Source organism: Patella vulgata, chromosome 5, assembly GCF_932274485.2.
Source record: "Patella vulgata chromosome 5, xgPatVulg1.2, whole genome shotgun sequence".
In the NCBI taxonomy this organism is placed as follows: domain Eukaryota; kingdom Metazoa; phylum Mollusca; class Gastropoda; family Patellidae; genus Patella; species Patella vulgata.
The window spans coordinates 3,888,611-3,915,542 of NC_065883.2; the positions used below are offsets into that span (position 1 = coordinate 3,888,611).

Consider the following 26,932-nt stretch of genomic DNA (forward strand, 5'->3'; position numbering starts at 1 on the left):
TATCGGTGGTGTTTATAAATCTGTTATTAGAAGAAGGAGAGGAAGACACAACTCAACTACTACAAGATGTATTTGACATTATTTATATGGAAACTAATGCTGTTAATGGCTGTCTCAATAAAATATTCTTATTTGATAAGGTAATTTGTTAATAGTAATTTGAATGGAATGCCGTTTAAAAACACAACATGGTTACGTGTGCAATACAAAATGAAATGAAATGGGGTTTAACGTCCTACTGTTCTTCTCCTATACTGGGCTAATGAAGACGGGCATACGCCATACAGTGTGCTATGAAATGAAATGAAATGGGGTTTAACGTCCTACTGTTCTGCTCCTATACTGGGCTAATGAAGATTGGCATACGCCATACAGTGTGCTATGAGGGAAATTTTGCCCGGGCAGCGGCACTATCGCCTACTCTTATATCGAATTCCAACTGCCAGGGGATCTTTTACGTGCATTCCAATATATACACGGGACCTCGGTTTTTCGTCCCATCCGAACGACTAGACAGCTGTCCTTGTCAGGCCCTCCGTCCTGCATCACTGACAAGGGGGAACCACGCCGGAAAATCTGGATGAACTTTCTCGGCCAATGCAGGGATCGAACACCCGACAGTGTGCTATGAGCGTCGATAAGATGCACGCCAATGTGTACATATGATCTCGGTTTTAAATACCATCCGAACGACTAGACAGCTGTCTATGTCAGGTCCTCCGGGCAGGAACATCCCCATGAACATTCTCGGCCATCACCAGGAGCGAACCCACGACCTCAAGACTAGCGAGCCAGCGTCTTATTCACTTAGCCACCGTGGCTTCCGTATAAAATACAGCTTTGCCCGGAAAGCTGCTTTACCGCCTGCCCTTTTTTGATTTCGATGTGTTTGGGTGTGTGCGTGTGCGTGGGGGCGGGGGTCTAGTGAATCATAAGGTATGTCATTGAGTCAAGTGTGTGGCAATCTGAATAAAATACAGATCTATATTTCGTTTCGTTTTTTTATACTTTCGATGGCCTACACACTTGAAGATCTAACCGGTTGTTGCGATAGGTCGCGTCAGAGGTCATACGAGCGGCAAGTGAGCCTATGACGTCAGACATTTGATTAACCAATCAGCATTAGTGTTACTAGTGGATTACCTACAGTTCCGTGCAAAACACTCCTAAAGCTTGCCGTAACAGACCCTTTCATTGGCTAATACCTCACACTATTCAGAACACGTCAATGATAACAACTCTTCCAGATCTTAGTGTAGTAAAGACAAGTAAAACCAAATTTTGAACTATAAAAAAACAAAATGAAATAGGATCTGTGTTTTAATCAGATTGGTGGTGTGGTACAATCTTCGCTTGTATGTGACAAAGAGTATAGTCAACTGTCCAATCCCGTGGGTTTTCTCCGGTTCCTACGTTTTTTTCTCCCACTGCTAAAGACCCCTACAAACAAGCGATTTATTGAAATAAAAATGAACCGTATGGACATTAAACCCCATGTCTCTCTACCTTATGACAAAAACCAAAACAGAACACCACACCGTTAGCTACATCAACACAAAACATCTACTTCACAGAAAAGCCTCGCGAGAAGTGGTTTAAGATGTTCCGAATACTGTAAGTACGCCTACCGCTAACACGCACCTGTTGTGACTGTAAGATCAATAGGTTTAGAGTTTATGAAATCAACGATACACGTTATTTCCATGGTAACAAGAACTATTTTTATCTATTTCAAGGGTTGTACGTTTTTAGTTTTATTTGGTTTACCTGGTTATAAGCATGAACGTGACAGTGCACGTGCTTTACAATGTTCTACAAGAATGAAGAAAATTCTGGATGCCGTAACAGGTGTATCGTAAGTTTTTCTTCCAGCCAATTACATTTTACTGCATAAGTTACGTTACCAATAATATTCGACATAAGTTACCAATAACATCCTTCAAAAGTTACGTAACAAATTACATCTTACATAAGTTACCTATTACATTCTGCAGAAGTTACGTTACCAATTAAATCCGACATAAGTTACCAATAACACCCTACATAAGTTACCAATTACATCCCACATAAGTTACCAATAACATCCTACATAAGTTACCAATAACATCCTACATAAGTTACTAATTACATCCTACATAAGTTACCAATAACATCCTACACAAGTTACTAATTACATCCTACACAAGTTACCAATAACATCCTACACAAGTTACTAATTACATCCTACATAAGTTACCAATAACATCCTACACAAGTTACTAATTACATCCTACACAAGTTACCAATAACATCCTACACAAGTTACTAATTACATCCTACATAATTAGGCTATTAATTATATACTACATAAGTTACGTTACCAATTACATCCTATAATTTTATTATGACATTATTTAAGTTTGGTTATGCTGTATAGAATATGCATATCTATAAGATATGTTTCCTTATTGTCGCTGTTTTTTAGGATCGACAGTAATTATATATATTTTTAGAAAAAAAGACATTTTGTGCCAGGTTGTTAGAAATAGACATATTTCTATGGTTTCTGTAATTATATTTTCTAGGAGGGTTTCAATCGGTGTAACGACTGGTGCGACATTTTGTGGTGTCGTGGGACATAAACGTAGACATGAATATACAGGTGAGTTATTATTCTCATTCAAGGGCAGAACGTTCCGGAATTAAATTCTCTTAATTCCCAAAATAGTGTCAATCCAGTGAAAAGGAGAATTTCGGAGTCCAACGCATGTACTGAGTACTGACTGCATAAAAAATATCACAACTCATTATGACACCGAAGAAACATATTTGTTACTTAAAGTACGTCACGATTCTACTCACACCACCTCAGCTGGCAGAACTGTGGCAGGTCTAAATTCAATACCATTTGATTGCAATTCTGTCAATTCGGGATGTTCCGGTTTGACAATCGAGCAACCCCGAAATATTTAGATTATAGAAACATCAATACGTCTCTTAATAAGGAAAGTAAATGACAGTCAATGGGAAGTAACTCTCAAAAACTTAACTAAGAATCAGACCACCATTAACAACGTATGAATGACTAAGTGGAATATAACTGAATAGTTAATTTGTTTTATTTTGTTAGTTATTGGTAGAAAGGTGAATATGGCTGCTCGATTGATGATGCACTACCATGATAAAGTTACGTGTGATGACGACACGTTCACATTAAGTCGTCTGTCAGTCAGTAATTTTGATATTTTAACCACGAAGAGAATGAAAGGATTGCGTCACGTGGGAACTATCCGAGAATTCAAATTTCATGAGAACGAAGAGACGGGGCTGGAAAACACCCTTCCATATTTTGACTACCCAATTCTAGGTAAAATAGGGCGTATGGGATTATTTTTGAAATGAAATGTGGTTTAACGTCCTACTGTTCTGCTCCGACTGGGTTAATGAAGACGGGCATACGCCATACAGTGTGCTGTGGGGAAAATTTTGCCTCGACAGCGGCACTACGGCCTACTCTTATATCGAATTCTAACCTGGAGGTCACATGTTCGATCCCGGAGAAAGTTCGTCGGGATTTTTCGGCGTGGTTCTTCCTTATCAGTGGCGCAGGACATTGGGCCTGACAAGGGAAAGCGGATAGCCGTTCGGATGGGACGAAAAGCCAAGGTCCCGTGTACACATTGGCGTGCACGTAAAAGAACCCTTGGCAGTTGGAATTCGATAGAGTAGGCCGTAGTGCGCACTGTATGGCGTATTACCGTCTTCACTAGCCAGTTGGGGACGAACAGTAGGCCGTTAAACCCCATTTCATTTCATTCCATTTACTATAATTTATGACGGTTGCCATTCTCAGGAACAAGTTCCAAATCCCCACAGCCCCGTTTGCCAACGCTACGCTGTTAGTCCCATACGCCATATGAATTGATGCCGAGGGGCGTGTTTTGTACATCTACAAAATATTGTACTATTTCCTTTTACAACCAGGGAACCGCCGGGGCTCTATGAGTAAAACGTTGCACAACTAACCTGAAAGTCCCCAAAAAAGAAAGTTTATCGCGACTTTCCGGCGTGGTTCCCGTCTGGGTACACATTGGCATGCACGGGAAGAAACCTTGTCCGGGCAACATTGCCATCATACACAGGGAGTTGGATGGCTGAATGGTTAGCGCGTACGCGTTGTTTCATAAGGTCTGTCATTGAGTCAACGGGCGTGGTTTCGATTACCCGGTTGTACGTGACGAGGAGTATAGTTTTCTCCGGGTCCTCCGGTTTCCTACCACCATATGTTAATCCCTTAATGACCTAGTTTGGCTCTCTCTCTCTATCTCTCTCTCTCTCTCCCTCCTAGTCCTACACACTGAGTCACGGTGTTTACCTAATTTATTGTGTATATAACGGTTTAAGATATAACAAAATGCTAGCGAGTTTTTTCGTCTAGTTTATCTGCATGGCATGTTAGTGAACTGGTTGACAAGTGGGGTGGGTGATAGACGACTGTACTTGAGTAAACAAAGTAGATCTTTGTCAGTAGCGAATAACAATTTAATATACACATGTATTTGTCATTTTATAGTTTGTGTCGAGTGGACGTTAAACCCCATAGCTCCCTCTCCCTCTCTCTCTCTCTCTCTCTCTCTCTCTCTCTCTCATTTTATTTCATTGTTTACTATTTGTTTTTACTACCAATCAGATCGCGAACAACATATCGAGTTATTTACCCATCAATTAAACAAACTACAACATGCTGAAGTGTATGACACGTGGCACCAGACACAAGACATTGATAAGAAACAACATGACCACCGTCGTCACGTGGTTTACGTCGGCGCTGCTGGCATTGGAAAGACGAGGCTTCTAGATCATTTTACCGTTCTTGCTGCCGAACAAAATGTTAGGTATGTATATGTATTATGCAATCTGATTAAAACACAGCTCTTATTTCGTTTCGTTTTTTATAGTTCACAATTTTGTCTTTGTCTTCACAACACTAGGATTTGGAAGAGTTGTGATATAACAGCCAATGAAGTGGTCTGTTACGGCGTGTTCTTGGCGTGCGCTGCACAGAACTTTGGGTAAACCCCTAGAAACGCCAACGCTGATTGATTAATCAATGTCTGACGTCATAGGGTCAAAAGTCTCTCATATAACCCCTGAAGCGACCTCCCACTACAACTGTTTAAATCTTAATGTAGTGTAGACCAACGAAAATATTAAAAACGAAAGGAAATATAGATGTGTATTGTAATCAGATTGGTGTATTATATCTTCTTGATGGGCTGATCTCCACAGAGGGATGTTGGATGGCTGAATGGTTAGATCACAAGGTTTGTCATTGAGTCAAGTGGCCTGGGTTGTCCCCAGGTCACCCGGAAGACTCTTACACGCAAGCGAATTATTTGTATAATATTGAACCATATGTTAGTCTAGAAAGGCCATTAAACTCTTTCTCTCTCTTTCTCTCCCCTCTCCATCCTCCCCCCTCTCTCTCTCTCTTTCTGGTTTCCACGGGTAACAGGTGTGATGCAAAAGGTAGATCATGCTTAACCCAATGGTACCAATTACCTGGTTGGATTGTTGTGTTTATATGATCCAGGGGTTTGTTAAAATTCGATTTGTAAAGTAAACATTATGCTAGCCATATAAATTCCCAAGGAATGGGGTCCACAGTCCGATTAATTTTGCCTGGATAACGTCACTTCCCTCTACTATTCTTAAAATCCTACTACCAAGGGTTCGTGTACGTGGATGTCAGTTTGTAAAGCGTTTATAAGTTCGTACTTTGTTTTATTTTATTATCTCAGGTTTCTATGTGATTCGAATCAATAGACGACACCATCCTTGTCAATCTATGACCACTTCTGGCACATGGTCAAAAGCAAATGACCTCACTGTTTCATTCCGTTAGTGGAAGTGGCACCAGGCCCCGAGTTCACTAAGCATTCTCAGACTTAAGTTGAGAATTTGCTCATCTTCCAATCACTGTTTATGAGAAATATCTTTGATCCAGAAACACAAAACTTTCTTATTGACGTATTTAATACATTAAAACAACAAAAGTTTTATAAAGGCCTATATTTAAATTAGGTTAGGCGAATAATTTTGAGTAAATTCTTAAGTTAAAGTTGCAATTTCATATTTTTAAGTTATATTTTAAAAATGTATTAAAATACAGTCTTAAAATAGATGATATCTATAAACAGTCCTACCTTGTTAAAAAATAATCCTATAATTCACTATTGCCAGTTGAGAAATTGGCAAAAATATCATTTTCAACTTCAAATTCAAACGTTTGAAGATAGCTATTCCATGGGGGGGGGGGGGGAATAGAAAAACAAGGGAGGTAATTGCGTTATTATTCCGGGGTCAAGGATTTATAAGTGGGAAAATGATACCTATGATCGTATGATAGTGAGTTGACAATCTATTGAGCAAAAGACAGAAATAATTATGTTTTGACTTTCTTAGAAAATATGAAATTGTCGCTTTAAGTCTGTTTTGTGAACTCGAGGCCATGTCGTACAGGAAGAATGAGCATATCCCACCTTGTACACGACACCTATCGGTACTGCTATATGTCTTACAGGAAGGATGGGCATATCACATCTTCTCTATTGTACACGATTTCTATCAGTACTGATATGTTAAATGGAGAAAGTCGAGTTTGATAAACCTAGATAAATCAGGGGCATGGTGACTCATAACTTTGAATGAAACAAGATTCCCCCCCCCAAAAAAAACCAAAAACAAAACAAACAATATTTATATGTGTGTGCGGGGAAGGGGGACGGGGATCTCTCCCAGTGCCGTCGAGTAATATTGGGCTGTGTGGAACATGCTAGAGTCGGTTTGTAGCATTTGTAGCATATGTGTATGCGGGGAAGGGTGCGGGGAAGTAATACTGGGCTGTGTGGATCATGCTATAGAGTCTATTTGTAGCATATCTGACCCACGATATATGTTTGACACTGGTTGAGCATTATGATAAAGATAATAATGTTGAAAACCGCCTGATTTTTACTATTTTACTATTTACTACTCAAAACCATGACGAAAAGCGCGTCATTGTGTCCTGATCACTTGGCCCCTGAAACAAATCAACACTTACTACATTCATCTTACTTTCAGATGCCTATCGTTTGACCTGACGACCAGTGACATCAACAAAAGTCACTTCCTGGCCCGCCATATTTTGAAAGTATTACTGGTGACGTCAGGATTCTCACAGGAAGTTGATTCGGAGCCTCTTTTATTGGAGAATCTACGACATCATAAGCTGATTGGATATCTTCACTCATTCTCCGATGTTATTGGAGTTAAGGTAAACAAATCAAATGGGGTTTAACGTCCTACTGTTCTGCTCTGACTTGGCTGATGAAGACAGACATACGTCATACAGTGTGCTATGAGGGAATCATTGATTCGATTTACCTGTATTATCAATGGTTCGATTTACCTGTATTATCAATGGTTCGATTTACCTGTATTATCAATGGTTCGATTTACCTGTGTTATCATTGATTCGATTTACCTGTATTATCATTTACATGTATTATTATTGATTAGACTTACCTGTGTTGTTATTGATCCAATTTACCTGTATTATCATTGATTCGATGTATCTGTATTATCAATGAATAGATTTACCTGTGTTATCATTGATTCGATTTACCTGTATTATCATTGATTCGATTTACCTGTATTGATTCGATTTACCTGTATTATCATTGATTAGATTTACCTGTGTTATTATTGATTCGATTTACCTGTATTATCATTATTCAGTTAAAATCCCCGGACAATATGACTTTATTGATGATAGGTGAGAAAGAATCTAAAGATAAAAGATATGAAATTTACAAGATGCTAGTGCAAAGTGTAAGTATAAACTAGTTGCTATCCCTAATAAGAGTTACTAAGCCTTAATAAGAGTTACTAAGTCCTAATAAGAGTTACTAACTCCCAAGTAAAAGTTACTAACTTACAAGTAAAAGTGACTATCTTACAAGTAAAAGTGACTATCTCCTAATATGAGTTGCTGTCTCCTAATTAGGAACTACTATCTCCTAATTAGGACTTTCAATCACCCAATTAATACTTATTATCCAGTAGCGGATTATCAGTGAGGCTTGTCTGATACGATTAAAAACGCATAGGCAATGAATGTTATGGGGGTGGGGTTTAGGCCCAACGGGAATCAACATAGGTCCTGACCCGAAATTAATTAGGCCCACGCCATTTTAAATAGGCCCTATTGTTTGGAGATCTAATCTTATTTTTTAAACGTAGGCCTACAATGTACGTTAAATCCTTGTAAGTTTTCGGTTATGTTTTGCTTAATATATTGTATCCACGTGACGTCATTTATGGGCATATAAAGTTACATTACGATTTTAATGTTAGCAACTACCTTGGCTCTAACTTTAAAAACTAAATAGACTCTCCAGCAACTGCCGCTTCAGGTCTTGGTGGAGCTTAATCCGCCACTGTTATTATCTCCTAATTAGGACCTACTGTCTCCTAATTAGGACTTTCTATCACCCAATTAATCCTTATTATCTCCTAATTAGGACACACTATCGCCTAATAAGGACTTAATCAGAATTTGTATTTGGCCCTAATACGCTTCCCGGAATTAGCTTTTAAAAAAAATTACGCTGACATTACAAAGATGGTTACTATCTGCTAAATAGAGTGACTATCTCCTAAATTCTATTTGGCCCTGATACGCTTCCGTGGAATTAGCTTTAAAAAAGTGTACACTGGCATTATAAAGATGATTATATCCGCTTTATTTCTCATTTCAGTGTCTAGAAAATGTAGGACACTAAATCCCCTTTCATTCTATATATTACATAATAAAGATGGGATGTTGCGTTAAACCCCATTTCATCTCATTTTATAAAGATGATTGTATTCACGCGGGGGATTGGATGTCCCTGTCCAACCTCGTGGGTTTTCTCCTGGTCCTCCGGTTATCTACTACTTCTAAAGACCTCTACGCGCAAGCCAATTATTGAAATAAAATTGAACCATATGTTAGTCCCGAAATATGTTTCTCTCTATCTCTCCCTCTCTCTCTCTCTCTCTCTCTCTCTCTCTCTCTCTCTCTCACACGTTGTTTTTTATTGCAGTGTCTGGATAAATTGGGACCAACTGTATTTATATTGGACGATATGCGAAGCTGTGACATCATGTCTTGGGATTATCTCTATGCCCTATCAGACTGTCCATTAGCCCTCATAGTTCTAGGCGTCCGTCCTAAATCCATTGATGAACCGTCCTGTCCGGCAGCCCAGATGTTTTTTGAGAGAGGTGATACTGTAACAATGGATGTGGAGAATATTGACCAGAGATTTATGACGGCTCTAGCTTGTCAAATTCTGGATGTTAGTCGACTCCATAGAGATATTGACAGGTACGTGAATAATATATACGCTATTTCCTGTCGCACGTAGTGCGGTGATTAGGTGGTGTGAAGGCCTGAAGCGAAGCACCGTAGGGGCGTGATTGGGTGGTCTGAAGGCTTGAATCGATGCACTTTGACGGTTCGGGTGGTCGGGAGACCTGAAGCTATGCACCATGTAAAAAATAATCTTTAATTCCATTCGCAGTGTCGGTATAGGGTGGCCGGATGGGTTCAAACGGTGTACGTGACACCTACTTATCCTTCAATTTCCTCATATGTGAGTCCCCAAGTAGACACTGGGTTGGGTGGTCTAGGCAAGTGACGTGATTTTGACCCGACGCATGTACCTGACTAATGTAACACTATCTTAGTGATAACAGAGATCAGTTTAGTAAATACATGTATAGGATTTATTTACATCGGCCTCTGCCAAGGCCAAGGCAGCTCCTGAACTCGGGTGAGTCCATCCGCCGGTCTCTGCTTTTGCTCTCGTCTGCGTCTCTCCTCCTCTCCTCTCGTTCCCAGTCGTCTGCCTAACTATCAGCAAACTCCTGATTATATAGCGAAAAGGGAAAATAGATAAGACTCATGATCATATATGGAATTGACTTCTTATCACTTCATGGTATGACAGATCATGTGTACACAGATGATGTGTAACTTGTAAATGACATATGGGATTAATTACATGTTTAATAAGATCATAGTCAGTCCGTGCCTTAACAAAAGTTTATATAGAGTTGAAAAGTCAATATCATATATTATCAAAAACCAGCTGAGGTTATAAAGTTCTAAGCACCTAAATGATCGTTCAGTTTGATGAAAGTTATAGAGTACTTTGTTACAAAAAGAGTAGGACACCTGTCCAACCTCGTGAGGTTTTGCCTGGTTTCCTCCTACTGCTAGCAAGCGAATGATTAAAATCGAATTGTACCATAGTATTTTAGGCCCGAGATGACATAGTTTGTATCGGGTTAAAGCTGAACCCTGATTACAAAACTACAGAAATAATTAAATGAAAAATATGTTAACGCCCAAAATAATCGCCATACTTGTTTTCAATCTGTAGAACAAACATGGCGTACGGCGTACAAAAACACGCCCACATAGGGGGTTGGGATGGCCTAGTGGTCTAGAGTGCCGCGCTTCGACCTCTAGCTGGTCGGTCACCTATGGCTTGCGGTTGTGGTTTCGATCCCTGGTGTGAGCGTATGTGGTTTGGAGATAGGGGCGCCTTCTCAACCTCGTGGGTTTACTCCGAGTAATCTGGTTTCTTCCCACAGGAAAGACCCCCGCGCGTGCGCTGAGATAATAATAATAATAAAAAGAAAAGAGTTGTTTGCGAATGGTTAGCAGGTGCGCGCTGTATCATAAGGTCTGTCATTGAGTCAACTGGCGTGGTTTCGAATTCCCGCCATGTTTTTTCTACAAATTGAAAACAGATATGGCGATTGTTTAAGGCGTTAACCGTTTTTTAAAATTATTATTTCTGTAGTTTTGTAATCAGAGTTCAGCTTTAACCCCATGTCTCCCTTTCTTTCTCCCCATAAAGTTTAAATATAATATATATTTTATTCCTGGGATGATCTAGTTGTGTTTATGAACTTTTAAACATATTTTGTTCTCGCTACTTGCTAGTTTGGTGCGAAAGTTAAGTCACGGTATCCCATCGTGGACAGAACAACTGCTTTTGGCTATGTACGAGAAGAAACAGCTTTTAATTGTTATTAATGATGGGAAACAAAGTCTTGGACAATCTACCGTCTCGCCACAGACCATCTTTATAACAAAAAAACCTACAAAAGAAAGACGATCATCGAGAGTGGACAGAAGGAAACAGAGCCTTGTGTTTGATACAAGTGTAAGTTTATCTTTATAGTCAACCCATCGATCCCTGCATTGGCCGAGAAAGTTCCTCCAGATTTTCTGGCGTGGTTCCCCCTTGTCAGTGATGCAGGACGAAGGGCCTGGCAAAGACAGCTGTCTAGTCCTTCGGATGAGACAAAAAAAACGAGGTCCCGTGTATTCATTTGGAATGCACGTAAATGATCCCTTGCCAGTTGGAATTCGATATAAGAGTAGGCGATAGTGCTGCTGCCCGGGCAAAAATTTCCCTCATACCACACTGTATGGCGTATGCCCGTCTTCATTAACCCAGCATAGGAGCAGAACAGTAGGACGTTAAACCCCATTTCATTTCATTTCATTTTTTATATTCAACCCGTAGTAAATTTCATCATCTACGGCAGTAGTTGGGTCAACCTGGGAAATTAAGGCATCGTGAGCATCACAAGCATCACAAGTCATCCCAAGAGTAGCACAGTCATAAACAACCCACTTCCACTGTATCATCTAAGAAATCGCCGCGACCAGTGGAAGCAAAATATCTGCAGCATCTTCAGTGTCATCAACGATTTCCCTAGCACAATATTTAGTATCCCAGTAATTATCATATCCTATTATATAACAAATCATTAGAGCAGCAGTATCTTTATTCTCATTACCAATCCCACATCGACATTATCACCAACGCATCTCACCTTCAGCAGGCCTGGAACTAACGGTTTTAGGTGTCCCTGACAAAATGTCAGGCACTAATGAAATAATACCTGACATTTTCAACTTAGTACCAGACATTTATTAATAATATCAATAAAAAAGACAAATCAGTGCCGCACAAAATGACAGGCACCAGAGGTGTAGCGCCTGACAAAGCCTAAATCTGTGCCTGACATTGTCTGTGACCGGTTCCTTATTTCCAGGCTTGACCGTCAGCATCGTAACCGACTGTTTTCAGCATCTTCATTATCATCTTCAACACATGTATTACCAAATGTGTGGCATCATCTTATTAAACAGTAGCATTGGGGACATCCTATCACAAACAGAATCAGTCCGTGTTATCTTTAATTTAATCATAAGCACCAGATCACTTCTATTGAGGTCCACAGCTTGCATTATTCTTTTTAGCTTCAAACATCGAATGCTGAAGCTGGTACTGAGTTTGCTGGGGAGATGTTGGCTTGTCTTGGTTACATCCCAAACAAACCTGGAGCTTTAGTTAAATCATCAACCAATCTGAACGTGAATAATAAACGTGTGGCAATCCTGGCAGATGGCGTCAGAATAAAGGATTTAGGAATTCCATCATCTATGTCAAGTAAATGATGTTCATTAAATTCAAGGGTTGTCTTTTCCATTTTTCACAAATTATATGTTTTCAGTAGCCCCAATTCCCTGTCCTCGTCACCCTGGGAACATGGCCGTGATAAAAAAAAATGGCCGAGCCTATGGGTCTCTAAAAGAATCAAGACATGATATTTCACGTCGATTTTATAGGTTTCAGTCCACAACCTGATTCGTCATTCTGTATGATCAGCAGTATCTTGTGGAAGCAGCGTGTTGGATCCCTGCATTGGCTGAGAAAGTTCATCGGGATTTTCTGACGTGGTTTCCCTTCACAGTGGCGCAGGACGGAGGGTCTGACAAGCACAGCTGTCTAGTCGTTCGGATGGTACGCTAAACCGAGACAAAATTTCCCTTGTAGCACACTGTATGACACCACATACAATCAGATTAAAACACAGATCCTATTTCGTTTCGGTTTTTATAGTTCAAAATGTCGTTTTACTTGTCTTTACTACACTAGGATCTAGACGAGTTGTTATATAACATGCGTTCTGGTTGATGTGAGGGATTAGCCAATGAAAGGGTCTGTTACGGCGAGTTTTTGGCGTGAGGTGCACAGAACTTTGGGTAAACCACTAGAAACGTCAACGCTGATTGATTAATCAATGTCTAACGTCATAAGGTCAAAAGCCGCTTGTATGACCCCTAACACGACCTTCCACTACAACCAGTCAGATCTTCATGTAGTAGAGGCCATCGAAAGTATACAAAAAAACAAAACGAATATAGATCTGTATTTTAATCTGATTGGGGCAGATCACTATATATTTAAAATAGAAACACCAGTAAGTCTCTTTATAAGGAAAGTAAATGACAGTCAAAGGGAAGTAACTGTATTTTAATCAGATGGCATCACATAAAACACTGACTTAAAGTTTTGGTTTCAGATATGGTAGTAGAGAGACTTGATTCCATGAGGTCATTGGATCAGTTAATCATCAAATGTTCTGCTGTTATTGGTCAACCCTTGTCACGCGAGATAATCAAAGCCGTACTCCCAAAGGCAAACATGTTTAAGATCAAGATGTCTTTAAAACGATTATTTAAAAATGGGACGTTTCAGTGTGCTACGATTAGTTTAATGATGGATCGTACACAGAAGAAATGTTGGTGCCCCAGAAATCAAAAAGAGTTGGAGGAGCCCGGTGGCGTGGTTTGTAACCATTTTGGTTTCAGAAACATTTTGTTACAAGAAACAGCTTACAACACATTGATGTCGACCCAGAGAACTGAACTTCATCTTAAGACTACTAAATATCTTCTGGAAACTATCGAGAGCAGCAGACAGTATCTTCCATTGTATCTCTATTCCACCAATCTTGTAAAGTTGGACGAACAGTTTCATGTTAATGGTATGCATTATTCCTCTAATCTTCCAAACCTGGAGGGGGGTTGGATGGCTGAATGGTTAGCGTGCGCGCGCTGTATCTAAAAGTCTGTCATTGAGTCGACTGTCGTGGTTATGAATCCACGGTTGTACATGAAAAGGAGTAGGGTCGCCTGTCCAACCTCGTGGGTTTTCTCCGGGTCCTCCGGTTTCCTCCCACTGCTAAAGACCCCTATGCGCAAGTGAATTATTGAAATAAAATTAAACCATATGTTGTCCCGAAATGACCTAATTGTGTCGAGTGGACGTTAAACCCCATTTCTCTCTCTCTCTCTCTCCAAACCTGGACGAACAACTTCCTGTTGATGGAGAACATTATTTCTCCGAGCCCCCCAAACTGGACGAACATGTAGATGGCAAGCATTATTCCATCAATCTTCCAAAGCTGACGAAGAACTCCGTGTTGATGTTATGTATTATTCCTCCAAAGCTTGACGAACAGCTTCATATTGATGGTGTGTTTTATACCGCCGGTCTTCCAAAGCTGGACGAGAGGGTGGGTGATGGCGAATGGTTAGCGCGTGAGCGCTGTATCATAAGATCTGTCATTGGGTCAACTGGCGTGGTTTCGATTCCCCGGTTGTACGTGACAAGGAGTAGGGTCGCCTGTCCAACCGCGTGGATTTTCTCCGGGTCCTCCGGTTTCCTCCTACTGCTAAAGACCTCTACGCACAAGCGCATTATGTAAATAAAATTGAACCATATGTTAGTCCCGAAATGACCTAGTTTGTGTCGACTGGACGTTAAACCCTATTTCTGTCTCTCTCCAAAGCTGGACGAACAGCTTTATGGTTATGGTATGTATTATTCTTCCAATCTCCCAAAGGTGGACCGTGTTCCTTCTACCATATCTTGTAACCAACTGAAACATTTTTGACAAACCTATAACACAGTACTCTTCATCGTTCCCACACAGGAAGAAACAAAATATTGAAGTAAAACGTCTATTTTTATTTTTGTGAAGGTAACATGGATGAACGCAAGAAGAACTTAAGGGTTAAAGATGTGTTGCAAGATATATCAAAGTCTGGGTGAGTTATAACTAGCATTGTTTTAATCATACCTCAAAGATACCGAAATAAAATGGAGTTTTACGTCCTGATGTTCTGCTCCGACTGCAACAGACTGTTTCATTGGCTAATCCCTCACACCAAGCAAAACGCGGATTATATAACAACTCTTTCAGATGCTAATGTAGTACAGACAAGTAAAACGAAAATTCAAACTATAAAAAACGAAAAAAAATTGGACCTGTGTTTTAATTAGATTGCATGAAAATGTACGTTAATTGAAAAATTAAAACCAAGCTATTATCGGTAGATAATCTTCCGTTAGCAAGGGATTAAAACTCCAACAAATGATGGGAAGTAGATAGAGAGCCATGGTTGTCAGTGTTGATGTCCGCGTAAGTGTCCGTCCGCGAAACGAAATAGGATCAGCGTTGAATCAGATTGATCTAAATGCTACAGAACGAAGCTTTAAATTTCAGAAATAACGTGGCTAAATGGGTAAGACGCTGGCTCGCTAGCCTGGAGGTCGGGTGTTCAATCCCTGCATTGGCCGAGAAAGTTCATCCAGATTTTCCTTCGTGGTTTCCCCTTGTTAGTGATGCAGGACGGAGGGCCTGACAAGGACAGCTGCCTAGTCCTTCGGATGAGACGAAAAACCGAGGTCCTGTGTATACATTGGAATGCACGTAAAAGATCCCTTGGCAGTTGGAATTCGATATAAGAGTAGGCGATAGTGCCGCTGCCCGGGCAAAATTTCCCTCATAGCACACTGTATGGCGTATGCCCGTCTTCATTAGCCCAGTATAGGAGCAGAACAGTAGGACGTTAAACCCCATTTCATTTCATTTCCTTTAAATTTCAGAAACATGGATTCATACCTCCACCATCTCAACTCAACTTGTGAAGCAAATCGTCAGAAAGATCTTCTCGTCATGATACCAGTTTATAAACGAGTCAAATATCATCTGGAAGCTGCTGGCGAGTTCCGTCATGTGGTAGACACATTGATAGAAGCTGCATCAGTAGCTGTCGTTCTCGAGAAGTCGTCTGTTGTAAGATTTCTTCATATATTGTTTTCTTCGATTTCACATTGACCGGATATGTGAAATGAAATGAAATGGGGTTTAACGTCCTACTGTTCTGCTCCGACTGGGTTAATGAAGATGGGCATACACCATACAGTGCACTGTGAGGGAAATTGTGCCTGGGCAGCGGCACTATGACCTACTCTTATATCGAATTCCAACTGTCAAGGGATCTTTTATGTGCACGCCAATGTATACACGGGACTTGCTTTTTGTCCCATCCGAATGACTAGAGAGCTGTCTTTGCCAGACCCTCCATCCTGCACTACTGCAAAGGGGAAACCTTGCAGGGATGGAACACGCCACCTCCAGGCTAGTGAGCCAACGTCCCTCCGTAGCCCCCGGCCGAAAATAAGCCTGAAATTTTATTTTTTAAAAGGATATCAATTATACAAAAGAACAGAAGAACGGAACCGAGAAGAACTCGTTAGATTTTATCTGTCGGGTAAGACCTGATCAGGAACATTAGGTCATACACATAAAGGAAGAGTCCCGTTGTTTTGGCAAAATTCCCATCGCCTAACATTGCACACAGGAGTCATAGAAAATTGTCTCAAATTGGTCTCATTTCTTTACATCGAGGCGATGCGTCTTTGACTCTTTTAAAAATTGTTAATGATGCATGACGCAATCTGATTACATTACGGAAAGCACTTCAACACCCATTGACCACGTGATAATATAATTGGATTGTTAATGACGCAATCTGATTACATTACGGAAAGCACTTCAACAACTATTGACCTCGTCATGATATAATTAGATTGTTAATGATGAAGTTTTATATGAAACGTATTATATTTATGTTGTAGGCTTTACGTTTCCTTGATGAAGCCAAATCTGCTGTAGCAACACTCTGTGGTAAAGATGCTGAGTTCCAGGACACCCTGGCCAAATATACGGAAGCTTGTATCGAGAGACTTAGAGGAAAGGTACTCCCTCTTGATCACTATTTGTATTTAGCTGTGGCATTGGGGTATTTTTTTAGTGTTGTTTAATGGTTTTAAATATCATCATCATTAGTGACTGTTTTTATACGAACATTTGGAAATCGATTTGTGGTTGGAATTTCATTTCTATTTCTCATTGAATCGTCTGGCGTGGTTTCGAATCCCAGGTTGTACGTGGCAAGGAAAAGGGTCGCCTGTCCAACCTCGTGGGTTTTCTCCGGGTCCTCCGGTTTCCTCCCACTGCTAAAGACCCCTACGCGCAAGCGAATTATGTAAATAAAATTAAAAACCATATGTTAGTCCCGAAATGACCTAGTTTGTGTCGAGTGGACGTTAAACCCCATTTCTCTCTCTCTCTCATTTCTATTTCCATGTATCCGAGAATGTGTTGGATGGCTACATTTTGGGTTACACGTGTGTATCATCAGGCTGTAACGTTATATTTGTGGTTACACGTGTATATTGTAAGGTTGTAACGCTATATGTTTAGTTACACGTGTTTATAGCGTTACTCGTGTATATCAAAAGGCTGTAACGCTATATTTTTGGTTACACGTGTATAATCATAACGCTGTAACGCTATATATTTGGTTACACGTGTATATCATAAGGTTGTAACGCTATATGTTTGGTTACACGTGTGCATAGTGTTACTCGTGTATATCATAAGGCTGTGACGCTATATTTTTGGTTACACGTGTATAATCATAATGCTGTAACGCTATATTTTTGGTTACACGTGTATAATCATAATGCTGTAACGCTATATTTTTGGTTACACGTGTATATCATAACGCTGTAGCGCTATGTTTTTGGTTACACGTGTATATCACAAGACTAATATTGTGTATACTTGTTCAGGCGATGTTTTTATCGGGTCGACTTGAAGAAGCCTACCGCCATCTTCGTAAAGCAGGTTCTATACTAGGCTTATATCAACCCACAGCAAAATGGCAGATCAACATTCAGATGATAAAACTACAATTTTCAACATTTCCTTCTTCTACATTATTAAAATCTTTTGAGCAATACGACCATATTAGGTAAGTTACTGTCTTTACCTATAGAGCCTAAGGAATATGACCATATCAAGTCAGTTCCGTAATTGACATCTTCGCGCGTTCAGTTATAAGATCTTGCATTGAGTCAGCTGGCGTGGTTTTGATTCCACGGTTGTACGTGACAAGGAGTAGGGTCACTTATCCAATCTCGTGGGTTTTCTCCGTGTCCTCTGGTTTCCTCCCACTGCTAAAGACCCCTACGCACAAGCGAATTATTGAAGTAAAATTGAACCATATGTTAGTCCCGAAATGACCTAGTTTGTGTCGAACGGATGTTAAACCCCATTTCTTTCACGTACAACCGGGGAATCAAAACCACGCCAGTTGACCCAATGACAGACCTTATACAGACCTTATGATACAACACACCTGCGCTAACCATTCGGCCATCCAACCCCATGGACAGTAAAGGACTCTTTCAAAGATTTAACAAGCAATCAGGCTTTACCTGTATCCTAGAAACCGGGATGCGTCGCGCTTTGGGCATAGCCCTTAGTAGCGTGGCTAAAATGCTGTATAAATCTACACATTAAAGGGACAATAACACTCTTGCTGGCTTGAAAGCTCCAGAAAATAAATAATATCTCTATCTAAGTACTAGATGTTTAAGTGTCCTACCTGTTGTGTAAATTATCCATTACATCCTATTTTACTTGTCCAGAGGGTTCGAAAATATTTTTAAATCAAAGTTTCATTTGAAAAGGTTTACGTTAGACGTTTCAAACCATTATGTTGAATTTTTCAAAATTGTTAAATAAGGTGTGTTAAGATGAAATTTGAAAAATCAATTAATTGAAATATTCTAAAATAATACAATTTGTTGACCAGAATAAAGATTGGGACATATTATTCAGTTACAACAAGAGTGGTATTGAGCCTTTAAAGGAGTATTATGGAAGATTTGATAAAGAGCTGGCAGTTCTCACTATAATAGTTAAATACTAGATAATGTAAAGGGAATACGCTGACAATTCCAGTCAAATTACTCCACACTGAACCGAGATATTAGCGATTGAATTTTAGACCTAGCCTCGATTATCATTACTAAAGTCGATACGATAAAAAATATATTAACAAGTTTCTTTTCCAGTACCATAAACAGACGATTAGTGGAAGCGGGAAACTGTCTGTCAGATCTGTGTCGACTTCATAAAGAACAGGAAAACCACACCTTACTTCTGTTTGATTCTCGTCGACTGGCTAACCTTTATCAGCACACTCTGCCTCATCCACAACAGCTACTAGAATCTTTCATCCATTTAATAGATTACTGTAGAATTAGAAGATGGACGGAGGCTTGTCATCGACTGGAATTAGAACTTTTTGCCACGTAAGTTTCCTTTATTAAAGTATACTGACAGCTGTGGTGGTGGTCGTGCGCAGGAAAGAGTATGCCTAATCTCTTTTAAACCTTTTTTTGCCATGGGTGCGCCAAATGCTTTGGCTCCTTTCCCTTATGGAGCAATTTGCAACTATTGTCGACACTCCATTCCAAACATCGCCAAGGTTGAAGGAAGTGGCAACAAACTTTGTCTTTGTCTGTAAGCTGTATTCAAATGAATCAATGACCTTGTCCTATTGGAGGTGTTCGCCCTACTCCTTGTCACGTATAACCTGGGAATCAAAACCACGCCAGTTGACTCAATGACAGACCTTATGATACAGCCCCCACGCGCTAACCATTCGGACATCCAACCCCGCGATTTACAAAAAAAACCCAACATTATTTAAGGCGCTAAATCGCTAATATTTGGGGCCTAGAAATTGACACAAATGAGTAGCAACGCATATAATAATGTAATATGAATGTATATAAACTGATTTACATTCAATCGCTTCCGTTTTTACTCTAATTTCAAATCAGTTATGTTCGTCAAAATCCGCCAGAAGTCTCAGTCCAGTAGTAATCACTAGCGTCTGGTTATTCCAGTCTAGTGCGCTTGGCATGACCTATGGAATCTCTAGTCTCGTTCTTTCTTGCCCCTTGTTAAAAATGACACTGAAAGGCATTATGGTACACGATTCGTGTACCAATGGTAAAATATTTATTTTGTCTTAAATATTGGATATCAGAAGCCCATCTTTTCCCGGTAAGGTCACAACATCAATGTTGATATAAATTGACAAATAATTTGTGTTTTTAATGTGAAGATTTTGGATGATTTTGAGTTGGAGACTTAGCTACTTTAAGCATGGCCGCTTGTCGGTTTATGTTTTATATATATTTACAAGAGACAACATGGTCACTGTTTATGTTTTTATGTTTTCCAGTTGTGTTTCTCTATCACGTTATTTGTCCTCTGAAGATATTCGACTTTTAGCCAAGACATTCTGTCATGGTGCCTCTTGCTGTGTTGATAATGGTGCTGTTGTGAAAGCAATTAACATAGGTGATAATATATTTTGTTATTGGAACCAGAGTCGGTTTGAAACTGAAAAGATAATGGTGTCCCGATATATATGTATATAGAAAGTGTAGGATGACCGCACCACACACGAACAAAACTACGGTCAAGGCATATATTAAACATACATTATACAAGCGCTAAATCTGCCTATTGCAGGTCTTGCTTTAGGCCTGAAATGATATCTAAATCATTAATTAGACATTTATTACTCTTGATGCCATCTCTAGCCTGCGATATTTAGGGATTCGATTACATTTTTTGAAAAATAATTATACATAACAATGGATAATCGAGACTGTTTTTGATCGTACCGACTTTAGTAAGGATGATCGAGGCTAGCCTAAAATTCAAATGCTGATGTCTCGGTTCAGAGTGGAGCAATTTGACTGACAATTACAGCATTCTATTTCCATCATCTATTTATTAACTATTATAGCGAGAATTGTTAACTCTCTATCTAATCTCCTATAATGTCCCTTTATTATACACTGACGTTGCACATAATTTTTTCTACCTGGTAATCAGATTAAAACACAGTATTTCGTTTCGTTTTTGATAGTTCAAAATTTCGCTTTACTTGTCTTTACTACACTAGGATCTGGAAGAGTTGTTATATAACACGCGTTCTGGATGATGTGATGGATTAGCCAATGAAACGGTCTGTTACGGCGAGATTTTGGCGTGAGGTGCACGGAACTGTGGGTAACCCACTAGAAACATGAATGCTGATTGGTTAATCAAATGTCCGACGCCATAGGGTCAAAAGCCGCTCGTATAACCCCGGTCGCAACCTTTCACTACAACTGGTCAAATCTTCATGTAGTGTAGGCCATCGAAAGTATAAAAAAAACGAAACGAAATATAGATCTGTATTTTAACTAGATTATCTACCTGGCTACCTGTTCCACTCATCCCTTTCTGGACCCATTCCTTTGATGTTTATGATTATTGCTAAACAAACTATTTGTTTATTCATTCAGGCTGTGTTTCTTTAAGTCTTGCTAGAAATCTCGAAGATTTTCAGTTGTGTATGAAAGTTCTACCATTGTTAATTCTAGCTTGTATCTTAAACGACAGGTAGGTCAATAAAAATACGATTTTGATGAGCCCCCAATTTCCTTCAGGGCTCACCATTATAGAATTGTCTTACCTTTCTCCATCGATTGAGCTAATGGCCCTTGAAATCCCTCTTTATGTGGGATTAGGTCTAATAAAACAAAAAACTGCGAGAGGTGTTCCAACCGTCAAGCGAACGACATAGTTTGCTGTATATTTGTATTGTGTGGGTGTGTGTGTGGGGGGGGGGGGGGAGGGGGCAAATGATTAAACGCATGTGCGTTGTATCGTAAGGTCTGACATTTAGTCAACTGGCGTGGTTTTAATTTCCCAGTTGTACGTGACAAGGAGTAGGATCGATTGTCCAACCTCGTGGGGTTTTTCCGGGTCCTCTGGGTTCCTCCCACTGCTAAAGACCCCTACGCACAATCAAATTATTGAAATAAAACTGAACAATATGTTCAGCGACCTAGTTTGTGTTGAGTGGACGTTATGTATATTTGTATTATGTATATATTTCTGTATATTCGACGTATATTTGCAGGATAAATGAGGCTATAGAATATTTACTGGAATTGAAAGATCTTTCTGGTAATCATAATTCTAGATGTGGTCGAGCCTGGTATTTTATACTAGCCATGGAACTAATGCTTGTATCATGTAAGTTGTTTTATGCTAGGCATGAAGTTAATGCTCGTGTCATGTTTAAATACTAGTCATGATTTAATGCTCGTGTCATGTTTAAATACTAGTCATGATTTAATGCTCGTGTCATGTTTAAATACTAGTCATGAGTTAATGCTCGTGTCATGTTTAAATACTAGTCATGAGTTAATGCTCGTGTCATGTTTAAATACTAGTCATGATTTAATGCTCGTGTCATGTTTAAATACTAGCCGTGGAGTATAATGCTCTTACATGTAAATTGTGTAATGCTCATGTCATGTTAGTTGTTTATATCTAAATAATATTTTTAAAAGAAATGAAATGAAAAGAAATGGGGTTTAACGCCCTACTGTTCTGCTACTATACTGGGCTAATAAAGACGGGCATACGCCATACAGTGTGCTATAAGGAAATTTTGCCCGGGCAGCGGCACTATCGCCTACTCTTATATCGAATTCCAACTGCCAAGGGATCTTTTACGTGCATTCCAATGTTTACACGGGACCTCGGTTTTTGGTCTCATCCGAAGGACTAGACAGCTGTCCTTGACAGGCCCTCTGTCCTGCATCACTGACAAGGGGAAACGACGTCGGAAAATAGGGATGAACACCCGACCTCCAGGCTAGCGAGCCAGCGCCTTAACCACCCAGCCACCGTGGCTCCCTATTTTTGAAAGACCAGGACCCTAATTCATGAGAACTATATATTTTAAGGTTGAGAGTTACTCATATTCCTGAAGCAATGGCCCGAGAAATCCCTCTCGGACTATTGACCAGACATAATTTAGAACAAGAATTTGCTTTCTTTACAGCAGTGAGTAGTGGGATTAGCTCTAATCAAACGAAACACTGCGAGGTGTATGAGAGTTACTATGCTAGTAGAAATCTTAGCAATACCTAATAATGGAAATTTATGAAGAAAGAGGCTTATTTCATGAAAATTTAAACTCAAATAATTTTAAGGTGCAGCTATTTCATTGAATGAAGAGTGCAGCTATTTCATTGGTTGAAGGGTGCAGCTATTCCATTGGTTGACAACAAATATTTTAGTTCTTGGCCAATCAAAAAAAGGATTTCTTAAAATAGGGTCATCCTATTGGACCGTTTTCCCAGTGCCAAATTAATGTCCCAATTATTTTCTAACATGAAAACTAAAAGAATTGATTAATTTACAGGCCACCCCATCGAACCGTTTTCCCAGTGTCAGATGTTTGTTTCTGTGTATCTGAGAAATTATGACGTTGTTCAAGATGAGAATATACCACGATTCTATGCCGCAATGGATATGGCTGTTTGGTAAGATTCTATGTCTGTTATAATCTTTTATATCAGGTGATGGAATTCATTTTAATATTTTATCCTTCTATATGGGGTTTTAAATGATTTGGTTATCTTAAAAATGTCACCTGTGCACTACTGACACAAACTGAAGCCGGCAACGTTTTTTACATTCGTGGCAGTCAAACCTACGCGATCGTAATATGGGATGCTGGTCTTGTAAAATATTAAATATTCTTAGTGATGTAGTCCGGAAAGGATGTAATCATGGCCGCTATCCGTGCCACAGAGCCTCCGGGCCGGTCTTAATGTCCCTTAACAGGTGTGGGATATGGCCCCCAAAATTTGTCCATCATATAAAAGTTCTCTCGGCGGTCTTGGTTGTAATGCATAGTAGCTCGGCGTATAGTGATGGTCAATTTTCCGAATTCATTGTAAATCCAAATGCAATATACATATTGCAATGCACGCAATGAAACGAAATGAAATGGGGTTTAACGTCCTACTATTCTTCTCCGACTGAGCTAATAAAGACGGCCGTACAATGTGCTATGAGTAAAATTTTGCCCGGCCAACGGCGCTACGGCCTACTCTTATATCGAATTCTAATTGCCAACGAATCTTTTACGTGCACGCCAATGTTTACACGGGACCTCGGTTTTTCGTTCCACCCGAACGGCTATATGTTGTCCCTTGCCAGGTCAAATTTTGAACAAGGGAGACATTCCTCACAACACCGGCCATGGTGAATTGACGAAATCTCGCGTTGATAAACGACATGATGGTTTATTTTTAGTGACACTGACGGGCACCGCGTGCTAGGGTTAGGGTTAGGGTTGGGTTGGGTCCAAAAATTCGGGTTTGGTCCAAAAATTCTGAAGTCATGTGCAATTCAAAGTGATTGACCCCGTGAGGAATGTCTCCCCGGCGACCAAGCTTGCCAGGTCCACTGTCTTGCACCACTGATAAGGAGGAACCTCGCTAGAAAATTCAGATGAACTTTCTCGGTCAACGCAGGGATCGAACACGGGACCTGCAGACTAGCGAGCCAATGTTTTATTTACTGAGCTAATCGTAGCTGCTTATGGCAGTGTGCAGAGAAACAGACAAGTTATCTAAATTCATAATTCTGCACCAGCCGGAGTAATGGAAACGGGTCATAATAGACAGATTAGCCTACAGATATTGGCGTGTCTGGTAAAAACAATTGACGCTCCCCTGACACGACCTTCGCTACAACCAGTCAGATCTTCATGTAGTGTAGGACATCGAAAGTATAAAAAAAACGGAACGAAATATAGATCTGTATGTTTGATGTCTATGTTTGAAATATCAGGTACTGTCAGTCGTCAGTTTGATTGAAAGAATGGCCTCTCTCTCTCTCCCTCTCTCTCTCTCTCTCTCTCTCCCTCCCTCCCTCTCTCTCTCTCTCACACACACACATCCCTACCCCCTCTCTCTGTCTTCAGGTACTGTCGACAGTGTGATTGGAAGAATGGTCAGAGATGGTTTGATTATTGGGAGAACTACCAACCAGACCAGAAGATACTTCCGGCTGCTTTAGGACGCCTGAAGAAATTGGAATGTATGCTGATCTCTTTATGGAAGGCCATAGACGCCAATATTGAACATTCCGTAAATAGAATGGAACCCGTTATTGGAAAGGTAATTCACAATCTGATTTTGTTATATATTTTGTTTCGGTTTTTGTTATACTTTCAATGGCCTCTACTAAATTTAGATCTGGGCAACTGTAGAGGAAGATCGCGTTAGAGGTCATACTAGTTGCTGGCTTTTGACCCTATGACGTCGGATATTTGATTAACCGATCAGCGTTGAGGTTTCTAGTGGGTTACCCACCGTTCTGTGCACGTCACGCCAAAAACGCACCGTAACAGACCGTTTCATTGGCTAATCCCTCACCTCAATCAGAACCCGGGTTATATAACAACTCTTCCAGATCCTAGTGTAGTAAAGACAAGTAAAACGAAATTTTGAACTATAAAAAACGAAACGAAATAGGGTCTGTGTTTTAATCAGTTCGGGCATTTCCATTCTAAAAGTCTTTTGTGTGTATATAATGATTGCCACTGATTTTCCACGTATATATTTATAAAAAGCCGGTGGTGTGTATTAGTTTGACAATACTACATGGGAAGGGGTGTTGGATGGCCGAATGGTTTGCACGTGCGTGTTGTATCATAAGGTCTGTCATTGGGGTCGCCTGTCCAACCTCGTGGGTTTTCTCCGGGTCCTCCGGTTTCCTCCCACTGCTAAAATAATGAATAATGAAACTAAACCTCATACTTTGATGCACCGGTCTGGATAACGAAGATGGGCATGCCCCAAACGGTGTTATACTATGTAAAACATTTTACCCTGAAACGGCGCTACAACTTAATCTTATATCTCATTCTAACTGTCAGGGGATCTTTAACGTGCTCACAATGAAATACACAAGACCTCGGTTTTACGTACCATCCGAACAACTGGGCGTTTTTACTTGTGAATTAATGGAGCCTAATTATTGTTTACAATTTATTACAGGAAATTTCCCAGATGAAGTCAGTCGTCAAGCAGGTGCGGGGAATACGGCCGCGATTTTACCATTTGCTTGCCTATTTTCACATGTTAAAGGGACAGAACTCTAAAGCTAAGAAATATTTGATGATGTCGATGACATGTGCCGAAAAACAGGAAAATAAACTGGACTTCAAGTGGGCCCTCAATTCGTGGACCAAGTGGATGAGACCCTCGTCAGTAAACTCACAAAAATATGACTGGAATACAATGGTTAAAATTCACTCACTAGAATGGAAACTAATATCTTCAAACTCAGAAATAATTCATCATTTTCCACTTCCAGGAAAATGTTCTTTATAGCAGGATGTCTTTCAATAAATGGTTAGCAACTGTAGCCTAATTTTACCGGGGTGGGGGTACTTTTGGTCTCCTGCATTGGCATTGTTGTGGTTTTTTTTGACGGGACAGTAAAAGGATACATTTTGTTTAAAAGCTTAAGTGTGTTATGTTTTTCAAACTCAAGAAGTTCACCTGGCTCAATAAATCCAATGGTCTGCAAACCTTGGTCAAGATGGAGATATTATTGCCGTATTACTAAATGAACGCACCGACGTCAATCGGGAAGTCAGAATAGTGCTATGACGTAGGAACAAGCAATGAGGTCATTGGGAACAAGTCTGACTGACATCGGTTATCCAGTCGACAGTTTTGACAATCTCTTGTCGTCCAATGTGGAGATAGTCGTCTCTGTGTTTGCTTAAGCCCGGATTATCCTTATTTCTTTACAATGGTCTCCGCGGAAATTTATACATGTCTTACAGTTGGTTGAAAGCAGTGGCGGCGCCAACCGTCGGTGGTTGGAGGGGCAAAGCTGGAGCAAAGTCCAAGGTTGAAAAACAGGCTGCCGGAAATGCAGCGTGGCAGTATTTCAGGCA

The 26,932-nt window shown here is 40.1% G+C and overlaps 1 protein-coding gene and 1 long non-coding RNA gene across 2 annotated transcripts; both read left to right on the top strand.

Annotated features, from left to right (window-relative positions):
- The first annotated feature begins 1,600 nt into the window (after window positions 1–1,600).
- Window positions 1,601–20,537, top strand: LOC126821640 (adenylate cyclase type 10). The gene is made up of 16 exons (XM_056100886.1): window positions 1,601–1,614; window positions 2,565–2,641; window positions 3,110–3,346; window positions 4,670–4,874; window positions 7,105–7,297; window positions 7,762–7,854; window positions 9,111–9,394; window positions 11,024–11,246; window positions 12,356–12,545; window positions 13,462–13,926; window positions 14,926–14,992; window positions 15,834–16,023; window positions 16,869–16,988; window positions 17,868–18,049; window positions 19,158–19,397; window positions 20,339–20,537. Exons 1-16 carry the CDS (start codon window positions 1,601–1,603, stop codon window positions 20,535–20,537), a joined length of 2,979 nt encoding a protein of 992 aa, XP_055956861.1.
- A 923-nt stretch (window positions 20,538–21,460) lies between these two features.
- Window positions 21,461–26,465, top strand: LOC126822611 (uncharacterized). The gene is made up of 5 exons (XR_007680900.2): window positions 21,461–21,552; window positions 22,076–22,191; window positions 23,372–23,492; window positions 24,944–25,139; window positions 26,022–26,465. It is a non-coding gene; the product is annotated as an uncharacterized LOC126822611 (long non-coding RNA).
- Window positions 26,466–26,932: the final 467 nt, after the last annotated feature.

Excerpts from the sequence above, each read along its gene's own strand:
- LOC126821640 (XM_056100886.1), top strand. Across the intron at positions 11,247-12,355 it reads GCCTTGTGTTTGATACAAGT|CTTCAAACATCGAATGCTGA; the intron begins GTAAGTTTATCT and ends TATTCTTTTTAG. Across the intron at positions 12,546-13,461 it reads AATTCCATCATCTATGTCAA|ATATGGTAGTAGAGAGACTT; the intron begins GTAAATGATGTT and ends TTTTGGTTTCAG.